This window comes from Phalacrocorax carbo, chromosome 6 (genome assembly GCF_963921805.1).
Source record: "Phalacrocorax carbo chromosome 6, bPhaCar2.1, whole genome shotgun sequence".
Lineage (NCBI taxonomy): Eukaryota > Metazoa > Chordata > Aves > Suliformes > Phalacrocoracidae > Phalacrocorax > Phalacrocorax carbo.
In genome coordinates, this window is record NC_087518.1 from 42,592,665 (window position 1) to 42,612,382 (window position 19,718).

Sequence of the window (19,718 nt, forward strand, 5' to 3'; positions counted from 1 at the left end):
CAACTGTTTTTTCCGTGTCTGTTTGTAGTTTTCTTCTTTATGAGGATGAGTGGATTAGAAAGATTGGAGGGAATGAGGAGAAGGTTTGTCTTTGTTAGCCTGGGGAGATGCATAGGTAAATGAGTTTGTGCAGATTGAAACACAAGACTCGCATGGTCAGCTCAGTTTTGCTGAGCCAGTGCACTGGAAGGTGCCTCAGCTTTGAAGCTGCCAGTGTGGAAGGGAGATCAACAGGAGGAGTAAAAGTCAAGTCTTAAAATGTTGGGGCTTAAAAACAGGGTGAGTTAAGCAGCTGTAAGTCACCCTCCAAGGCTATCTTAACCCTCTTGCCTTCTTCCCACGGCAGTGCTTTCAGTGTCCAGCACAGAGCTGCATCAGTGCATGGATGGGGCTCTGGACTGGCAACAAGAGGACCTGAGGGAAGGCCTTTTCCCAGTGTCTGTGGCTTTTGCCCAGTGATTTTGGTATTTTTATCTTCATTTGCAAGGAGTCTCCATTTCTGGGTTCTTACTCTTCTTTGGGTTTGAGGTTTATCAGTGGAAAGCATTATATGCACACGAAGTAACAGTACTATTACACAGCAGCTCTTCTGAAAAAACATGTACTTTTAGCAATTCCTCAACAATAAACTGTCACACTTCACTGCTGTATGTTTTGTCAGTTATCTAGTGCCAAATGGAGCTGGTCTATCTGTATGTAAGAAACTGATAGAGTGAGGTGATGACATGTTAACTGTAATGTGGGAAAGAGCAATGACAAGTTCTGCTCATTGTGAGTTTGGCCGTGAGGAGAGCACTGAAAAGTATCTGTTTTTTATTTTCAGAAGTTCTCCAAATCACATACTTTAAGTTTATTTCCAGAGTTCAAGATTAGAAGGGGAAAAAAAGTAGTGGGGTGAGAGATAAATATATGATGATGATGGTACATGACTTTACACAGAAATTAATGTCTTTTACCTAAATGGCAAAACTTAACACTGAGTTTCTAGACACCATATTTTTTGTGGACTAGATTCTTATCTGGCAATGAAGTCATCTGGTCCAACTCACCTGACTTTATTGGAGTCATGCCATTTTTCTGCTGAAGGGTTTGCCTTCTGTATTTTAAGAAAATTACAGTATTCATTGAAGTTGGCTGGGTAGAAGAGATTCTTTCAATACCCTCTGTGTTAGCCAGCTCTTTTTCCTTGAATAAAAAGTGGATTAATTTCACAACTTTTTGGAAATAAAAGTTAAAAAACTGGAATTTGAGATTGGTATAGCAGTTTTTCTGAGAAGCACATTTAAAACTTAAGTACTAAGTGTTCTTTTTGAAGTCACCCCCAACAGAAGACAAGCTACAGGATAGTTCCCTGTCCCACAGAAATTGTCTGGATGACAGGAAAGAGGAAGTACTAGAGAAAAATTGCTGAATTTTGTATGTTTTTGTGACTCTCATTAAACCACTCAGCCTCACTGGGATGTGCCAGGGAATTCCAGGAAAACTGGCAATGGCTGTAGAAACAAGTTCCTTAAAACTTGTTTTCAGTGTTTCATTTTCTTAATGAATGTCTGTGTTTATGTACAGCCTCATAGGACAATGATCTCATATCAGAATATATATATGTATTAATATAATATACATATGTAAAAATACACAATGCAGTGTATCTATCCAGTTTATGCAATTTTTTTTATGAACTGAAAAAAGCTCACTTTTTTCAGTATGTTAAGATCAGTACTGCCAGTGAAATCTACTGTTTTCCTGCATGTGTGTTTGTTCAGTCATTCTTTGTGCTTCAGGTGCAAGCTTTGTGTCCGGTAAAAATGCTTTTTAAGCATCCATTTTATTTAAAGCAGTGTCCCTCCCTGGCATGGGCAGAGTCATCATGGCTCCGAAGGTTCCAATATCAGGGAGAAAAGGTGGTTAAACTGGTACCTGTGGTGGACAAACATTGTGTTTTGTGTTCACCAGAGAAGTGATTTAATTCAAGATAATGTTAGTCTTTAGAGTTCTGTGGCTTTGTGAATCCCTGGTAAATCGGCCCATGCTCTGGATTCCTGTCTGGGGGCGGTGCCTGAGGGTGAAAGTGCTCTTTGCATCTTGCATCAGGGTGAAGGTTCCCTTTGTGATGAGAGCAGCAGCATGGTAAAAAGAAAACCAAAGTCATATGCATGGGAAATAAATTGTAAATTTTTTTAAATGCAAACTGATTAATTTCTTGAAAGTAGATGAGAATGGCTCTTTTTTTTTTTTTTTTTTAGGTGATCTTGGTATGTATCATAGAAATATTCCGATAAATACCAGATAAAAGGCATGAAAAATTGCTCTAAGATGTGTGTGAGCTAAGGCTAACACCACTAGGGTTAATTCTCAGCTGATGTTAGATGAAGTTTCCTCAACAAGGCAGAAAAGCTGGTTTAAAAACCGAAGTGGAATATGTGCGTGTGATTTTTTTTTTTTTTCCTTTCTCTCTGTTCTAAGACCCTTCTGTCGCTTGTCTTTTCCCAGGTCCCACTTACAGAAGCAGTGGACCCGGTTGAATTGGAGGACTACCTTATTACACATCCGATTGTAGTGGAGTCCGGACCCCTGAGAGACTTGCTTGAGTTTCCTCCCGATGACATCGAGGTTGTGTACACTCCCCGAGAATGTCGAACGCTTGTGTCGGCTGTGCCTGAAGAGAGGTACGAGGTGACAGGGTGACACCTGCCTCAAGGGAATTAATTGTTCTGGATTAGAGTATTTGCAAGGCTGAAGCCTGGAATTTTTGTCTGTAAATGCCTGAAAAAGTAAATACAAACCTGTTTTTAAGAAGTCATTATCATGTCTGTGATTTTGAACATGTTTGTTTTTATTCTTTTAACAGTGAGATGGACCCTCACGTAAGGGACTGTGTAAGAAGTTACACGGAAGACTGGGCAATTGTGAACAGAAAGTGAGTTCCCCTGTGGTATTTGTCAGCTTGATTTCAATTTAAATTTTTGCAGGATGGCTAGCTGGTATGAGGAGGCTCAAAAGTTATTGTCCTGGCTACTGATTCCATGTGTCCTGCTTTTAGTTGCCCAGCTCAGCTGAACTGATGCTTTGTGTTTAGCTGAAATGATGCTTTGTGTTTTGAAAAGTACATCTCACACATCAAAACCCTTTGGGGCGTATGTTAGAATCTAGGGCATTTTAGTAAATAGTTGCTCCTTTAGAATGACAGAGAAATTAGAGAATGTGAACAAGTAAAATTACTTTCAGCATTTATTTCTTTCTTTGTTCCATATGTTTTTAGCTCTTTTTAGAGAGAAGTTGCATTAATTTTGTAATGATGTAAGATTTATGTGCCCGCACAACTACCTAATAGATAATCTGCTCTCTGCAGCATTCATTTGTTCCCAAAGGGACTTTGAGAAAGTACATAATTTAAACAAATAATTGTTAATATTTGAACTATCACAGTATTTATCTAATGAGCTAACAGTTTAGAGGATGTGCAAATGTGTGTGCATTGATTAATTTATGCAAATTAGCAGGAAGGTTTCTGAGTAGCTTTACTTGGAACATACACTCTCTTGGATGATTGAAAGTCTGATAACTTCAAGAGCTACTTTCAAGAAGTAAGTGATCCGTGTGATGTGCATCACCTACAAATGACGTGACTACAGCTGCAGCTCTGCCCTCATGGTGGTTGCTACAATCCACTGGTTTAATGTTGTCCAGAGAACCACTTTAGGGGTGCTGAAGGTATGCTTTGCAGTGCTTAGATGACCTAATGAAAATGTGGTTTGTAATCTCATACCAAAAAAACCAAAACCCCAGAAAGAAACCCGAGAGAGTGACACATGCTTTATTAACTCCCAGCCTTTGTGGGCAGGGTCTAGAAGGCACAGCGTGACCCACCCAGCCAGCACACCTCTTGGTTTCTCAGCAATTTTCACTGGTATCTGGAATACCTGGCTGTGGTTCCTGCACTGAGGAGGTTTAGTTGGCGGTCGTAGAACTTTTTGTCCTGTGCAGATCAGCTGAAGGTCGCATTCTGTGTCAGGGAAGGCATGAAGCTGAAGACATCAAAGTTGCCTAAGTGGGTTGAAGGTGTGCTGAGTGACTGTTGAACTACAGTCAAAGGTTTTCTTGCCCCTACAGAGGAGGACAGGCACTATCATAAACATTCATGGCAGTTTTTACTTGGATAAAATCATGGCAGTGGACTGGGTAGAAACAGAAGGGTTACTGCTGGTGCAGGAGAAGAGCTGGAAAGCCTGGCTGGGAAGGACTGGATTGTTTTTCAAGTAACGGTGGTAACAAGTTTCTCTCAATCCACCCTATTGGATGGTTACAAGTGCCTTGGCTAGCTCTGGGGGCACAAAATCCAGCTCTTTTGGCTTTAGAAGATCATGACTCTATGACATGTGCCATCCTTCTCTCTCCCCCATCCAAATGGAAATAATCTTTATTTCAGTCTCTGTCTACAGTTCTTTGTAACCAAAATGGTTTTGGCAGCAGACAAATCCATCCATTCAGTGATTATTTTAATGGTATTTTCTTCACTGGCCTGAAAAAAACCAATAGCATATTCTTATTTCAATTTTATGGCATAATTTCTGTATGCTAGACCGATGGTGGCAATGATCACAGACATCTCTGAAGTCAGTATAATTTAGAATGAATTTACACTTGTTGGTGGGGCTATGATTGAAATGCAGACATCCAGGTGAGGATTATCCAGATAGTTCAGCTCTTGGAAATTATAACCTAGTGAGGAAAATGCTTTCGTCCTTTTTCTCCTCCCTTTCATTATTCACTGCTAGCACATCCATGGTTTTCGCATGTCTGTACATCCTTCTGTGGTAACTTTAGTAACAGGGCAGGATAAGAACAATTAATTCTACGCATGGCCCCAGCACTACTTCAGGAACTGACTTAGAGGGCGTATTGTAAGAAGACTGTGGCTCTGGCCATATGTGTGTGTAAATGTAGACATAGTGCAGTTTGGTATCCAAAAATTTGTTAGTCAAAGAGATCTGATCTTGTCAGCAACAGCAGACAGACTGTTTATTAGCAAGCACTCTTACAGCCTGGAAAGCTCTGAAGGACCCAGTTCTGCTTATAAAGATGCCATGGGAAGAGGCTCATTTTAGCTGGGGTCAGAAAGTCATACGTTTTCCAGACGTGTTCAGGAGTTCTGCACTTCATGCAGTCCTGCCTGAAGTTGGTGTTTTGGTTTTAAAGGTATTAATATTGTCTGCTCTAAGTCAGTTCTTGCTCTAGCAGAACCGCTGGCCTTCCATCCCCATGTTCTTGGCCTGTTTTAAGCTTGGCATCACAATCACACATTTTATGATGACCTTAATAGGCCCTTGATAATACTTCTTTTGACATCACCCAGGGTTGCTTAATAGTTGAACAGAGTCACATTGTAGTACTGGAATACTGGTTGTTGTATTATTACCCAGCTACAGTGGAGGGTGACTGGAAATACTGTTTGCAGAGAGCAATTTATGTTTTGAGAGGACCCATAGTGATAATACTGGGTTTGTTCTGTAATTCTGCTTCTGGGTTTGGGGTCAAAAAGGATGCTAAAAATACATTTGAAATACTTTTGTTTTCAGATATCACAAGCTGGGAACTGGGTTTAATCCCAACACCTTAGACAAACAGAAGGAGAGGCAAAAGGGGCTCCCCAAACAGATCTTTGAGTCTGACGAAGCTCCAGATGGCAACAGTTACCAGGATGAACAAGTAACGTACCTTTAAAACCTTGCTGCATAAAACCTAATTTATAGTCACGTTTTAAAAGTGCAGTCCCTTTCCCATTGTAAGTTGCTTTTAATTTGTTGAATCTCAGGATGACCTTAAACGACGTTCAATGTCGATTGATGACACTCCACGGGGCAGCTGGGCATGCAGTATTTTTGATCTGAAGAACTCCCTTCCAGATGCCCTTCTCCCAAACCTACTGGACCGAACCCCAAATGAAGAGATTGACCATCACAATGAAGATCAGAGGAAGTCCAGTAGGCATAAGGAGCTTTTTGCGCTACATCCTGCACCAGATGAGGTATTTGTATATACCTGTGGGTGAGACAAAAAAAGTGAAGGATATAGGGAACATGAGAATTGTCAGTCTGCCGTGGATTTAAAGGATTTAAGATCACCTATGTTTAATATCCATGAGAACCTTAGGTATTTTGGGGGTCGCATGTATTTTAGCACATTGTCTTGCCATAGATATTACTTTCTGAAGATTGGCTTTCCTTTATGGTTATGCAATCTTCTATAATGTAGAAATATTAAAAGGATTTAATTTAGCATATTTATAGCTGCTGATGAATGCAACATACTGGTAAACGTTCGATTAAATTGGTGCTAGTGTCTTAGAAAAAGAAGTGATACATATGTTCACTTCGTAATGGTATTAGTGGTTTGTACAGTGTTGTGTCTCTAATTTGCTGTTCCTGTGACAAATTTCAGGAGGAGCCTATAGAACGACTTAGTGTTCCTGAAGTACCCAAAGAACACTTTGGCCAAAGACTCCTGGTGAAGTGTTTGTCTCTTAAGTAAGTATCACTCCACCAGACAGCTGCATGACAGAAATTGAGAATTTAAATCTGCTGTCGTATCCACATGCATCTGGAATAACTCTGCTGCCTTTATTACCCTTGAGGGGATGTAACATTGTTTGATTGGTTATAGGCTTAGAGGTTAGTTCTATAAAGGATAAGTTACGCAGTACTGTGCGTCAGACAGTTTTATCTTTAGTGGTGTGATACAGAAAGTATTCACCTTCCTTAGCTTTTCTCTGCATTGCTTTTCAGCCATTCTGTAGCTATACCTGTTCCATGTTACTAGCACGCATGCTTCATTGTGCTTGTTCAGGGCTCTGAAGTTGGCTAGTCATTGGTGTTCAGCTCTGTAACTAGGATGTTTAAGTGGGGGGAAAAAAAAATTTAAAATGCTTAAGCCTTAAAACATAAAGCAACCAAAGATTTGCTGAAGTTTAGGCTCAACAACCTTGACTGTGTCCCTTTAAGAGTGAAGACTTTATATACTTAGCAAGCATTAACTGGAGGAATAGAAACCTGTTAAACAAGTTTAATGAAGTGGAGCTCCTGAATATAGGGTTACCTGCAGCTGGTTCATTGCCTATAACTCTTCTCTAATAACACAAGGTAAAATTTTACTGTTATTCCCTTGGAGAAATAAAGTACAAAACTGATTTTCCACACTGCTGTATTCATCTTCTGTGTCCTCAGTTAGGTCAACCCTTCTTATTAGAGAGCTCCAGTTAGACTACATTGCCGCTCATAACTGAGATATATGTGTGGGACATATCTCCTCCTTGTAGGGTACTCCAGGACCTAATACAGCCATAGCGATGAACTGATTTTGCAGCCTTTTATGAGCTGGAACATCATAATATGCTGTAGCAGTGGAGCTTCCTCTCCAAAGGATGGTGTCTTTAGCATAAATAAGTTAGATGCTGGAAATTAACAATTTCTGCTATTTAAGCATCTCTTACTGACTGTAAATCTACAGCAAATCTGCCCAAGTACATGCTTATTTGTGTACCACAGTAATCTCTGAAGCTGTACTTACAGGTGTAATAGCAAGCATCCAAGATCATGGTATCTTAGTGGCACAAAAAGAAGTACATAGCCTCTTCTCCAGTGAGAATGCTAAGATGACCTAAGCACAGTCATTTTCAGGTTAAATCTCACCTTTGTGCAAAACTAGAGAAAATACCTGTTTGATGATGCAGCCCCGTATGTTATTTTCCCTGTTGGCAGAAAGAGTTCCAGGCTGAAAAGCTGAGAGCTCTGTGCAAGGACTGAGTGCATGGGGGTATCCCACCGTGGATTTGGCATTAATTTCATGGGGAGGCTGTACAGACATGAGGATGGCATTTCAGCCCCTGTTAATTTTGGTGTAGGGACAGGTTTTGAATGTTTTTTAATTTCTTTAACTTCCCAGGTGATTTAACTATAAGCTTAGCTTTATTTAGTAGGTTAGTGTTTTCGTTGGAAGTGTTTCAGTTAGCACAAATACTTGATAACAGTTACTCTGAAAAACTAACACCTTTCTGAGAGAGTATTTGAGATATTGGTATTTTCTGACAAAAGTTAAATGTTGTAAATTGCCAAAATAGCTGGGCCTGACACTCTCGAGCAAGGACCTTTCTGGTCAGTAATGTTCAGTAATGAGAGGAGCGGTTGGCAATTTAGCCATATCAACAGGTCAGCAGAATAAATTGCAGCTTCTCAAGGTAATCAGAGAAGCTTAGTGGTCCGGCTATCCCAATTAATAATTTCTCTGCCTTTAAGGAAGCTATTACGTTGCTTTGCTTAGCTTTCAAATGACATTTCAAGAAGCTAAAAGCATTTATAGAAGTATGCTTTATGTCCTGCCACCCTAGTCCTAACCTTTCCTTTGGGTCAATGAGTTGAAATGGTTTTTAGAAGGTCCAGGGAGTACCATGGTGTGTCCTGGTGGAAGGGAGCAGGGGTGATGCAGAGGAAGCAGGACAGGAGAGGAGTGGGGGGGAAATTGGGGAGCAATACCTCCCTTTCCAGCAGGAGCAAGCTCATAGGTTGGCTCAGCTGTTCCTGACATCTCAGCTTAAGAGTGCTCAACCATCGCCTTACCCAGGAAGGATTTGGGGAGGGGTAGATCAGTCTTTCTTAGAAAATGCAAGTCAACTGATTTTATGTGTTTCTTTCTTTCAAGATTTGAAATAGAAATTGAGCCCATATTTGCAAGTTTGGCTTTGTATGATGTTAAAGAAAAGAAAAAGGTAGGTTTTAATTACTTGAGTGATGACATTTCCACCGAAGCATTACAAACCTGTATTTAAAAAAAAATACATGGAGGAATTAATTCTGGAAACAAACCTTTATGCAGACAGTGACATAGTAGTGGTTGAAAGAATTATGAAAGCATTTCATGAACCATCTTGTGTTTTCTTCTGCTTAATAAAACAGTTGAGTATAACCACTTTTCTAAAAATATTATCTAATATGTGAGTGCCTGAAATCAGAATACGTATATTGTCCAATCTTGGCTTTCAAAAGTCTCTTCCCCAGAGAGAACTTAAGTAACTGAAACCTTTTATTTAGATTAAGTTTTTATGACTTTCTTAATCTCTTTCCGTGATTCAGCATGGTATGTGTCCAAGTAACACTTTAATAACGCACAAGAAAGCCATACATGCCAAAATTGCTAAAATCAAAACTGAGGAGTCATTTCAAGATTTAAGTTGTAGGAAATGCAAAATACATTTATTCCCCTATTTATGTTCTGTATTTAATATTTGAAGAGTCTCTCAGTTTTTCTAATTCAAGATATTAGCAGTAGTAGAGAGAAAAATGTTAAAAATATACATTTTGACATTTATCTCTTTAAGACTTGAATTTAATGCATTGAGTTTTAAGTTATGTAGATGAGAGTATGTGGAATATTATGTGAACTTTGTTTAATATTTAAATCACATTTCATAAGCCAATTTTATCATCTCATTACCTCATTTTTTTTCTCTAACGTAGTAAGTTCTTTAGTGACCTCTGGTGTTGATAACCAGTTCACATTCATTTTGGTGTTGAAGCCTTCATACAGTTGAGGATTTGGTGTTTCAGTGTAGGAAGATTACTCTCTGTCTTTCAAGACATGTTATTTTTTCTTTTTGTGTGAATGATCTTACAGATCATTTCCAATTTTGATACTTAGATATTTTCAGTTCAGATAGCAGTTGTAATTCCTTGTCCTGTGATGGAAGCCGGAGGAGCTGGAGGAAATTTTGTAGGTAGTGTGTATTGTTTGCTCCATTTCTTTTCTCCTTTCCCACTATCCTGCCTTGATTCTCTAATGAAGAAGCCTTTTTGTTTTTCTTTTTATACATGGTTTGAAAGGAGACACTGTTGGTATTTTTTTTACTTGTGTTTGAAATTGTATTTGTGTTTATGAAGAGTTCACCAAAAATAAAAAGTATAACTAATGCTTGAAGCCACCCAACTTTTTCCATAGATTTCAGAAAATTTCTACTTTGATTTAAACTCTGAACAAATGAAGGGAATGCTTCGTCCACATGTACCCCCTGCTGCTATATCCACGCTGGCCAGATCTGCCATCTTTTCTATCACTTATCCCTCTCAAGATGTCTTTCTGGTAATAAAGGTAAGAAACGCCAGAGAAATTTAAATTGTCTCTTGTTTTCTATTTGAAATAAAATATAAACAATTCTGTCTGACTAGTTGACTTTTTATTTACATTTGGAGAGCAGAATTCTGTTCTCAAAAGCATAAACACCAGCACCACAGAATTCTGTTTAATTTCAAATATTCTCACTTAGTATGTTAAGTTCCTATGTAAAAGAAACAGTTCAGTGGTGATATGCGTTGTATTATTGAAAAACTGAAAAGAGCACAAAGGTTTGCTTGATACAGAGCAGCTTTCTGGAGCTTGACCTTGGTTTTCATATAAAACAATGTGCTGACTCCTTAAGATGATAGGTGAGTGAGTGATTTAAAAATATATATTGATCTGAATCTCATTTCAAAAATGATATATGCCCTTAAGCCAGATTTTCAAATGTCTTTAAGAATTGAAACTGCTAAGAGAGTGAGATCCATAATTGACATAAAATGCCACATTGGTCACTCCTGGAATAAAGTACACAAAGATAAAAGTTACTTTCTGTTCTTTCATTTGATTCAATGAGTGCACAAATGTTACTAGTTCAGATTGGCATTTGAATCAGGATTTTTTTGGGCTGGTCTCTGCATAAAAATCATCCTGTTGTAAAAAGGGGAGTTCAATACATTCTTTCAGTTCACAGGCCGTGGTTACATTGCTTGCTAGCTAAGTGCTGTGCATTGAGAACCCTGTTGACTGAGGTTTGTGCAAGTTCTTCATGGACTGCTACTTACATGAGGAGTAAGCTTTCGAAAATGAATTAAGGCTTTGTGGCATGACAAAACAGCCCCAGGTGAGAATAAGGCTCTCAGTAGTGTTGGAGCATATTCTGATCTCCAGTTTTTTGTATGATTCTCTGAATTCCTTCTGAAAATCATATTCTGCCTGTGCAGTCATATTCACTCTTCTGATTTTTACAAGGTATGAGGAAGAGAGAACCCCATTTTTATGAGATGGAGTTCTGTCTGAAAGACCTGCACATTAGTGCCTGTAAAACCAGTGATCCAAGAGGACCTGGTGGCTTAGGTGCTTGTTTTGATTTGATGATGAAAAGGATATAGTCAGGGATAAATAAGACAGATGCATACCGTGTCTTACCAGGTGAATTTTCACATGGGTCTTATTCACTGGGAAACCGCTTTTCAGACAGCTGGTATTGTTAGCATAAACTCACCAGGGAGTGCAAGATTTGATGGAAAGTAGCTTTGGTCTTTATAGTGTGGTAGCCTTTTGGAGTTCTACTAATAGACAAGTATGAATGGCACTTTATAAGCATGGGAGAAGTTTAAAGATATTCTAACCTAGTAACAGCATGTGCACAGTAGCAGGCGTGGGAGGGAGGCCCGGGATGCTTCTGAAAGAAACAGTCTTCATGCACGTGATAGGGAAGATACTTCTGTTCCTGGAAACTGAGTGTTAAGCAGTTTTGTGTTCAAGAGGCATTGACTTACGTGGAGACTTCAGAAGCAAACACCTATTCTTTGGCTAATATTAATTATTTGATTATTTCATTCTTTGATTTGAAAACATTGATTTAAAATAGTGCTTGTTTTAGCTGAGTGCATCTGAGTCACCTTTTTGTGCTGCTGCAATAGGTCCTTAATATGGATAATAGAAATAAGAATAGAATTCTGAAAATGGTGATACTGAAGACAGTGTAAGTTGTCTTTAAGATCTTAAAAATGAGCTGAAAGTCACTGTAGAACAGATCAAACCAAAATGAAGTGTTGTGTGCTCCCTTTGAACCTATATTTTACATGTGTGATTCAGTTATAGCTGGAGATGTGGGAACTTAATGGCTCTAACAACTTGAGTGCAGTGCTTGTTCCCTGACTCACAAAGGAAAATCGAGCTTTAACTCTTTTGAAAGAATGTTTTTGCTTCCTAATGTTTGTTTAATTTAACAATCCTTACTGGGTACATGTCCTTATAATGGTTCATTTTCCCTTCTCAGCTGGAAAAAGTATTACAGCAGGGAGATATTGGGGAGTGTGCAGAACCTTATATGATTTTTAAAGAATCTGATGCAGCAAAGGTAAGAATTTTTTTGACGTTTAGATTGAATTTGACTATAAGCGCTTTAAGGCATTTTGTTATTAGCAAAATAAACATAGGTTATTTTCTTTTACCTTGGCCGTAACAGCCATTGATACTGTTCCTGTTGTTAAAAGGATTAATTTTTAATTAAGAATCTAGTCAACTTCTGAAGGCCAAAGAAGAGTCAAAGACCCTTGAATCTTGATGCCTTATTGGGGTAGTTAAAAGGTCATCAGGTTTTGTAGCTGACAGGGGAGATGTGTAGTTACCATCAAGCTCAGTCATCTGTGATTACCTGTCCCAAAGGATCAGCTGCATGCTTATAGCCAGGTCAAGTGAAGGCAGCCTTTGATGTGAATTTGGAGTAAAATTTCAACTTTTCCATTGCTTCTGCAGCTTAACCCCATCACAGTACCTCTGCCTTCCTCTAGAAGGGTTATAAAGTATATGAAGTGTGTTAACAGGAGATTTTCTACCAGGCCTGCTTTTGAATTGCAGTGCATTTCCGGTTCTTTCTTTCCGCTATTTTCTGCTGATTTTCCTTTTTCCTAATATTGTAAAGAAGGGCCACACTCAACAGCAGGATAAAGCTGTCCTTTTTACATAAAGGGTAGATTTAAAATTTTATACTGTAGTGTTTGGCTTTTCCATTAACAATGTCCTTTTTAATTCCTGCCTTCAATTTGGGCATTTTCCTGTAAAGTACAGTGGATGGCATGGACCTGCCCCAGTTTGACTGGTTCTTTGTCTTTGCCACACGTGTTTAAATGCAGCTTGTCTCCTTGCTGTGGAAGCCCTTTGCTCAGGACTAAAACCAGAGGTTTTCCCACAGAGAAGAATTGCAGGTTTGGTGGGCTGAAGAACAAACAAGGTTGCTGGTGGCACCGGCAGAATTCAGTGGCACCGGCAGAATTCAGTGGCACCTGGACTATGACCTTTCCTCAGTCTTTTCTCCCACAAGCTACTATTTGTTTTTCTCCAACACAACATGGCTATAGAATAGCACATCACAGATTTTATTGTTACTTGATCTAAGTATGTTATTTTACAGATCCAGTTTGTAAGATGTACAGGAGAGCTTGAAAAGGAAACCTTGTGTACGTAGAATGTGAAACAGCGCTTTTGAGCCTCAGAAATGTTTCTAATTTAATGTGCAATTGGGTTGAGCCAGATGAACGTTAGAGGGTAATAGTGAGGACTGAATGAAGGAAATAACCCAAGAGATGCTGGCCCTTCCTATGACTGAGAGGCTTTCCATGATGCGTTTTTCAAAGGAGCTGGGATGTTAATTTGTTAGTTTTGATCAAACTCTAACAAAGTTTTGCCTTCCTAAAATCTAATATATTTTTAGCTGAAGTAGTTCACATTTTTTGTCTACCTCTGTCTTTATATCACTGCACCACACTATGAAAAATGGATGTCTTTCACCTCAGGTATATAGATAACAAAAGCAAAAAACTACATTTCCTGTGATCAATAAGTTGACATGTGCCTAAGTGAAATTTTGGAATTGGATTTGCAGAATGCTTGGGAATGTAGGTGAATAGGTGATTTTTCAAGGTCTCCTTCCCAGCAAGGTGCATAAGCACGTCCTGAACTAGAAGAATGTGAGCAACAGTGTGCTCTCTGTTGTTATCCAGGCCCCTGGCCAGGGACTTCTTAAAGGCCTGTAGATAACAATCTTCTGAAAGCAAAAAATTGCTCTTTAATATGCAGATTTCTGGAAAAGTCCTCTCTTATTCATTTTTTTCCTCAATAAAATGGGTATGATACTGCTTATTTGAGGACTGTTTTCAGTTTCCCATGCAACTGCAGATGATCTGAGCACCTGCTGCATAAAATCACATTAAGAAAGGCCATTTCAGGCTTTATAGAGTAAAATTCAACTTTTCCTGGAAAGGCAGTGGGTCGATGAGCTCACTTGGATTTGACAGGGTATTCAGGAGGCTTAAGAGCACAAAGCCAGGTGTTCTGACTATCAGTCTGTCCTGTGTCTGGTACTTCTGGCCTGGTGGCAGTTTTGTGAAGCAGAAGTCTGATTGCCTAGCACTTAGTGATTCTCCTCTAGGAGGTGCTATTGAAGCACAAAGTCATTGAAAGTTAGAAAAGATACTGTTGTTAGTTACTGATTTTTTGAAATGAACCTGTCTTCCTGTTCTTCTTCTTTTAATCTCCTGGATTGAATATTTTCTTCACAGAATAAGGAAAAGTTGGAAAAACTGAAATGCCAGGCAGAACAGTTTTGCCAAAGACTAGGCAAGTATCGAATGCCTTTTGCCTGGACAGCCATTCATTTAATGAACATTGTGAGCAGCGCTGGAAGTTTGGAAAGAGATTCCACAGAAGTAGAAGTTGGCACAGGAGGTACAGTATCTGGCATCTGCATGATGGAAAGTGAACAAATCCAGAGTTTACTGAAGTCTTGATTCATGCCCTGTATCTGCCATTGCTCCTTTTATTGCTTTCCTCCCCTTGCCCTAGGCCTTCTGATAGTCTTGGGTCATGGTTGAAATAAAACAGAAAATTCCGTGATAACAAATGGATTTATCTTTCAAGGATTTTACAAGCAAACCATCTGTTATATTATTTAAAACCAGGCTTCTAAGACTGAGAGAGTGTTACAGGCTGGTGAACATTTTCCAAAGGAGTGGATTAATCTTTGTGAACCACACAGCTCATCTGAAACTGCTCTTCAGCATCCCCAAAACTGCCAGCTTCATCATCTTTCAGAGCAAGAGAAATACATAAATCTCCACACGATAAAGACTTCTGTAATAGCAGTAAGGCACTGGGGTGAGGTTCTGTGAGAGAAGCAGAAGTAGTCAGCTGTGCTTCATAGCCTCCTGATGCCTCAGGAGTGTGATTGTCTTAGCATAACCACCTCTTCTATCACACTTATTGCATAATTTCCAAAAGCAGCAGCTATCTTCTTGTGTAGAAAATCCTTGTTGGAACAAAAGTAGGCTCTTGGACAATTGTTTTTCTTCTTTTTTTTAATTCCCCCCCCTTGTTTTTTGTTTTTTTTTTTTTTTTTTTTGTTTTTTGTTTAGAACGTAAAGGATCATGGTCAGAGAGGCGGAATTCCAGTATTGTTGGGAGGCGTTCATTAGAGAGAACCACAAGTGGGGATGAGGCTTGCAATTTGACCAGTTTTAGACCAGCTACTCTGACAGTGACAAACTTCTTTAAACAGGTATTGTATGAAGCTATCTAAGGAATTGCTCCTTGGACAGAGTAATTTGGTCAGGTGAAGTTAGTTTATACTCCAGTGATTAATTTGTGATGCTTTCAATGCATGTAATGTCTGTTCCCTGATGACAGGATATCTTTGAGCAGCATGCAGTGGGTTTATTGTATCATGTGCTTAATTCTACCAGCAGTGGGTCCACAGTTGATTGGTGGATTCTTTCAATAAGTTTACTGTGAATAATTAAATTATGGAATTTTAGATTTTTAGCTGGTTTTGACTTGAATGATAACGTGTTGTTATGGCATAGTGACTTAACTATTCTAACTAATAGAGCTGGGTCTCCCCAAGAAAATATAAATTTATTTTGTTCCAGATTTTTCTAACATGCATTGGAAAAATCATGGGTCAACTTATTTAGAAAAATGCTCATTATAAGCAAGTTCACAAAAACTGATGATAACTTGTTTGGGTTAGTATGTGCCAAAAAGTATTTGAGATATTTGTCCTAGTCTAGAATTTGCATAGCCTTTATCATGATGATCAGTTGACTCCTTTGGTTTCATTGGGCGATAGAGAATCCTGTTGAAACATCAGCAGGCTCAAAAACAGGTTCATTGATGTGAGTTGAGGTTGGCGTTAGTTCCCTGGACGCAGCCAGGGATGCCTGAGAAAACAAAGCATTTAACTTCAGATGCTGCTTTACTGAGTGGCAGCTCTTTTAGGCAGAGCTTGGGATTTTCCTGAGAAGCAGTAGAAAACATAATTAAATGGAATAAAATTTTTAGTTAAGCTTAGAAAATGGTTTCAGTTCATTAGTTTTTGCTAAGATTTGCTTAATGTCACATCTGGCTCAGGGAAATTGTTACTTGAATATCACCTTTGTGTATAAAAAGGGATTTAATAGTGAGCAACCAGGTATTTTTTGAACTGATTTCTTGATTATTGGGAATAAAAAGATTTAGATACTATATGTATTGGAAGTTGGTTAAGCTCTTTATTTTTTTTCCTGGTTGTTTTGGTTGCATTCCACTTTCACTATGGGTTGCCATCCAAAGTCTGCTTTTAAATACAGTAGGGTAAATAGGAGAAATGTCATCAAGGACACGAAGTTACAGTGCAAACCATGTAAGTGGAGGGTGACTCATGCTGCTGGTGCTCTGTTCTGTTATGAAAACCAGTACAACTGTAACTGGGCTCTGAGAATAGTATCTCTGGGGTCCATGTGACACAGAGCAGCACAGGAAGTTCTTACTTGGGGTGTTAATAAAATCCAGTTCTGTAATGTATTCACACAAGATGTAGAAAGTAAGAAAAAAAATGTATTACAGCACCACTAATGCAGCCATTCCACTGGCCATGTTCTACAGCCCTTTTTGTAATGTACACCAGTTCACTGTTGGTAATGTTTACAAAAGCATATATTTATTTACTTTGTTGAGGTTGTTTTCACTTGACAACTTTGAAACAGCTTCTTTTATTAATTTATCCTTTAAAAATTGCCAAACATTGATTTAAGATTTTAAGTTTCTCATTCTCCTGGTCTTTCATTTTTTATCTTCCCTTCCTTTTCTCCCACTGAGTACAATTAATTGAATACTACCCAGCATTTTTGTCCTTCCACTTGCTTGTTCTTTCATATTGTGATGTATTACCTTTATTATCATGTATCTTCTGCTTTTGGTTAGTTAGAGGGTGGCAGAGTCACATTTTCTATAATGTTTCCAAAATGAAGAAATATCTGAGGTACTAGGATGTGGCACAAGGAAGACTGACAACAGACCCCTTCCACTTCCCACCGTTTCTTAACACTTCTGAAAAGTAAAACTCTTTTAGACTCAGACCAAAGAAAAGGCAGAGGAGAAGGAATGAGGATCACTACCTGAATGATGGATACTTTTTCAAACTATTATACTTGGTAAAGATTGGATATTTTTGGGAAATCTTTTAACAGCCATTCTCAGTTTTGAAAAAGATAATATTGATGGGGAGAGAAAAGGTTTTCAATGAGAAGTTCCTGCAGCTGTCATGATGATTAATAAGGAAAAAAGGAAGGAAAAAGGATGGAGGAATGAACTGTAATTTAGCATGTTAATCTTGATTAACACCTTGATCTGGGGAGGTACATTTGATACCAGAGGAAAGAGACTATGGTATTAGATGGTTTATTAATTCTCTTGCAATCTTGAAAGGGTGTGCAGATAACCATTTTCTTCAAAACATCCAACAGGAGGGTGATCGCCTCAGCGATGAAGATTTGTACAAGTTCCTTGCTGACATGAGACGGCCATCATCAGTGTTACGGAGATTGAGACCTATCACAGGTATTGAATGAGATCTTTTTGGCTTACATCTGTTAAAGAATTTGGTTAGTCCTTCCAAATTGCCACCCAGTTCTTACAAGCAAGCAGATGAAAAAACCCTAAGGAGTCATTGACAGCATTTCCCTGGTAGACCACGAGTGCTAAAAATGGCATTTTGGCAGGTTTTTCACTGGCACATGTGCACATGCAGCTCCTGTCACACTGTGAGAAGACGATGCAAATCCCAAAGCCCTAAACCCAGCAGGGGCTGAGGAACCTCTTTTCCTGAGTAAAATACCTCTCACTACCTAAAAGGAGATTGCTCTCCTGGCTCCACTTGGTTAATAGGAGCAGACTCCACCTCTGTTTGAGAAAGGGAAATAAAAATGCTGGCACACCAGCAGTGAAACATCAGTGGTCCCTGACCTGTGCTATTTCTGACAATATTTACTTAACCTGTTCCTAAAAATCTCCAGCAACAGCGATCTTAGTGCTTCCTTAGATGATCTCTGCTAGCACTCAGCTGTCTTTGTAGTGAGGTTAGGTATTAAGAAAACTTTGCAAAATTATCTTGCTGCAAATTAATCTGATTATGGTCTGTCATGCCCTCAGGGCAGTTATCATAACCTTTCAAGAACTTGAATACTGTTATTAGTTCACTCTCATTCACCTCTGTTCTGTAGCCTAACCTAAGGGTTTCTTTCAACCCTTCCTCAAAGGCTGTGATTTTAAAATTGCCTGTTACTCTCTGCTAGAGTTTCTTTAATCTGTCCATGCTTTTCTTCAAGCACTGTTCTCTAAACTGTGTATGCTGCTCCTCCTAAGACCATGAGGTGTTGCCAAGCAAAGCAGATGGATTTGTCTCCAGTGTTTTACACATGCACTGCCTGTCTTAGAATGGTTGTAGCTTTCTTCTGGACAGTGGCTTATTGTCACTGCTGTTACCCAGCCCTTTTCTACAGAATTGATCCATGCCAATTCTGTTTTTTTGATGTTTATATATTTGGCTTCTCCTTCTTAATGTAGGTCAGTCCTTTGCTCTTTCTTATGTTTCACTGTAGTCATTTGATGCCATTTCTCCAACTCTCCCCTTTTCCAGATATTTACAATCATTCCAGCCCCAGTGCCATCCACCAACAAGAATTGTGCTGTCAGTACCGTCAGCGGACTTGCTAAGGAAAATATTCAATAATCTTGGTGCAGATTAGCTTTCAGCAACTCTTGATGTGTCCTTCTGGTTTGATAGGCAAGATTCCTGATGAGACTTTGAAAATTGTTTTTTAACAGTAGTTGGGCCTCACAGTAGCATTATTATGGTATTTCCCCAACTTGCCTATAACAACAGCATTTGGGACTTGTTAAGATATATCTTTTCTGTTGGTGGTTCTTATCTGGTACCTCAGTTGTCCTAGATGTCAGTTTGATTCAGTCTTATTTGTTTTTAACAATTCCACGTTGGCAGTAATTTCTAATTTATTTATGAAATTACTATATAGGATATTAACCTGAAGAAACAAAGCGTGAATGCGTGTTTTAATTTATATTTAACTTCTATTTATTGTAATAAAACCATTGTCTTCTTACAGCTCAGTTGAAGATAGACATATCTCCAGCTCCAGAGAATCCCCATTACTGCCTAACTCCAGAGTTGCTGCAAGTCAAACTTTACCCAGACAGCAGAGTTAGACCTACAAGAGAAATCCTGGAGTTTCCTGCCAGGGATGTCTACGTTCCAAATACCACATACAGGTTAGAGTTTTGAAATACATTTCACATTTCAAGACCTGAGACTGGCAAATCTAGAAATTCCTACCTTATCATCTGGTTTGTTGCAAAACTTGCTGTATCAATAGATCTGGTGTGCCAGAGGCACAAAAAGGGTCCAGACTGACACAGCAGAAAATACACAGATGTGAATCGACAAACATATTTGCATAAAACTTGGCTGTGAACAGGAACATGAGAGAAGTTTCTCCATTCCCCAAAACTTTCAGTGAAATTTAGTTGAATTCTCTTCAGTTTTATGTAGGTTTTTTTCT

At 38.8% G+C, this 19,718-nt stretch overlaps 1 protein-coding gene across 8 annotated transcripts in view; it reads left to right on the forward strand.

Moving 5' to 3' along the window:
* DOCK7 (dedicator of cytokinesis 7) overlaps positions 1-19,718 on the forward strand; it is a 107,968-nt gene that overhangs the window by 22,130 nt on the left and 66,120 nt on the right. For 7 of the 8 annotated variants that reach the window (XM_064454915.1, XM_064454916.1, XM_064454918.1 and 4 more), the window contains exons 3-14: positions 2,491-2,666; positions 2,849-2,917; positions 5,577-5,706; positions 5,813-6,025; positions 6,439-6,524; positions 8,692-8,758; positions 9,985-10,134; positions 12,107-12,187; positions 14,388-14,553; positions 15,240-15,382; positions 17,607-17,700; positions 19,266-19,428. In XM_064454915.1, the coding sequence (XP_064310985.1) occupies positions 2,491-2,666; positions 2,849-2,917; positions 5,577-5,706; positions 5,813-6,025; positions 6,439-6,524; positions 8,692-8,758; positions 9,985-10,134; positions 12,107-12,187; positions 14,388-14,553; positions 15,240-15,382; positions 17,607-17,700; positions 19,266-19,428 (1,538 nt within the window). Of the gene's footprint in view, positions 1-2,020; positions 2,128-2,490; positions 2,667-2,848; positions 2,918-5,576; positions 5,707-5,812; positions 6,026-6,438; positions 6,525-8,691; positions 8,759-9,984; positions 10,135-12,106; positions 12,188-14,387; positions 14,554-15,239; positions 15,383-17,606; positions 17,701-19,265; positions 19,429-19,718 lie in introns of those variants that run through there. The other variant, XM_064454922.1, reaches the window with a different exon arrangement.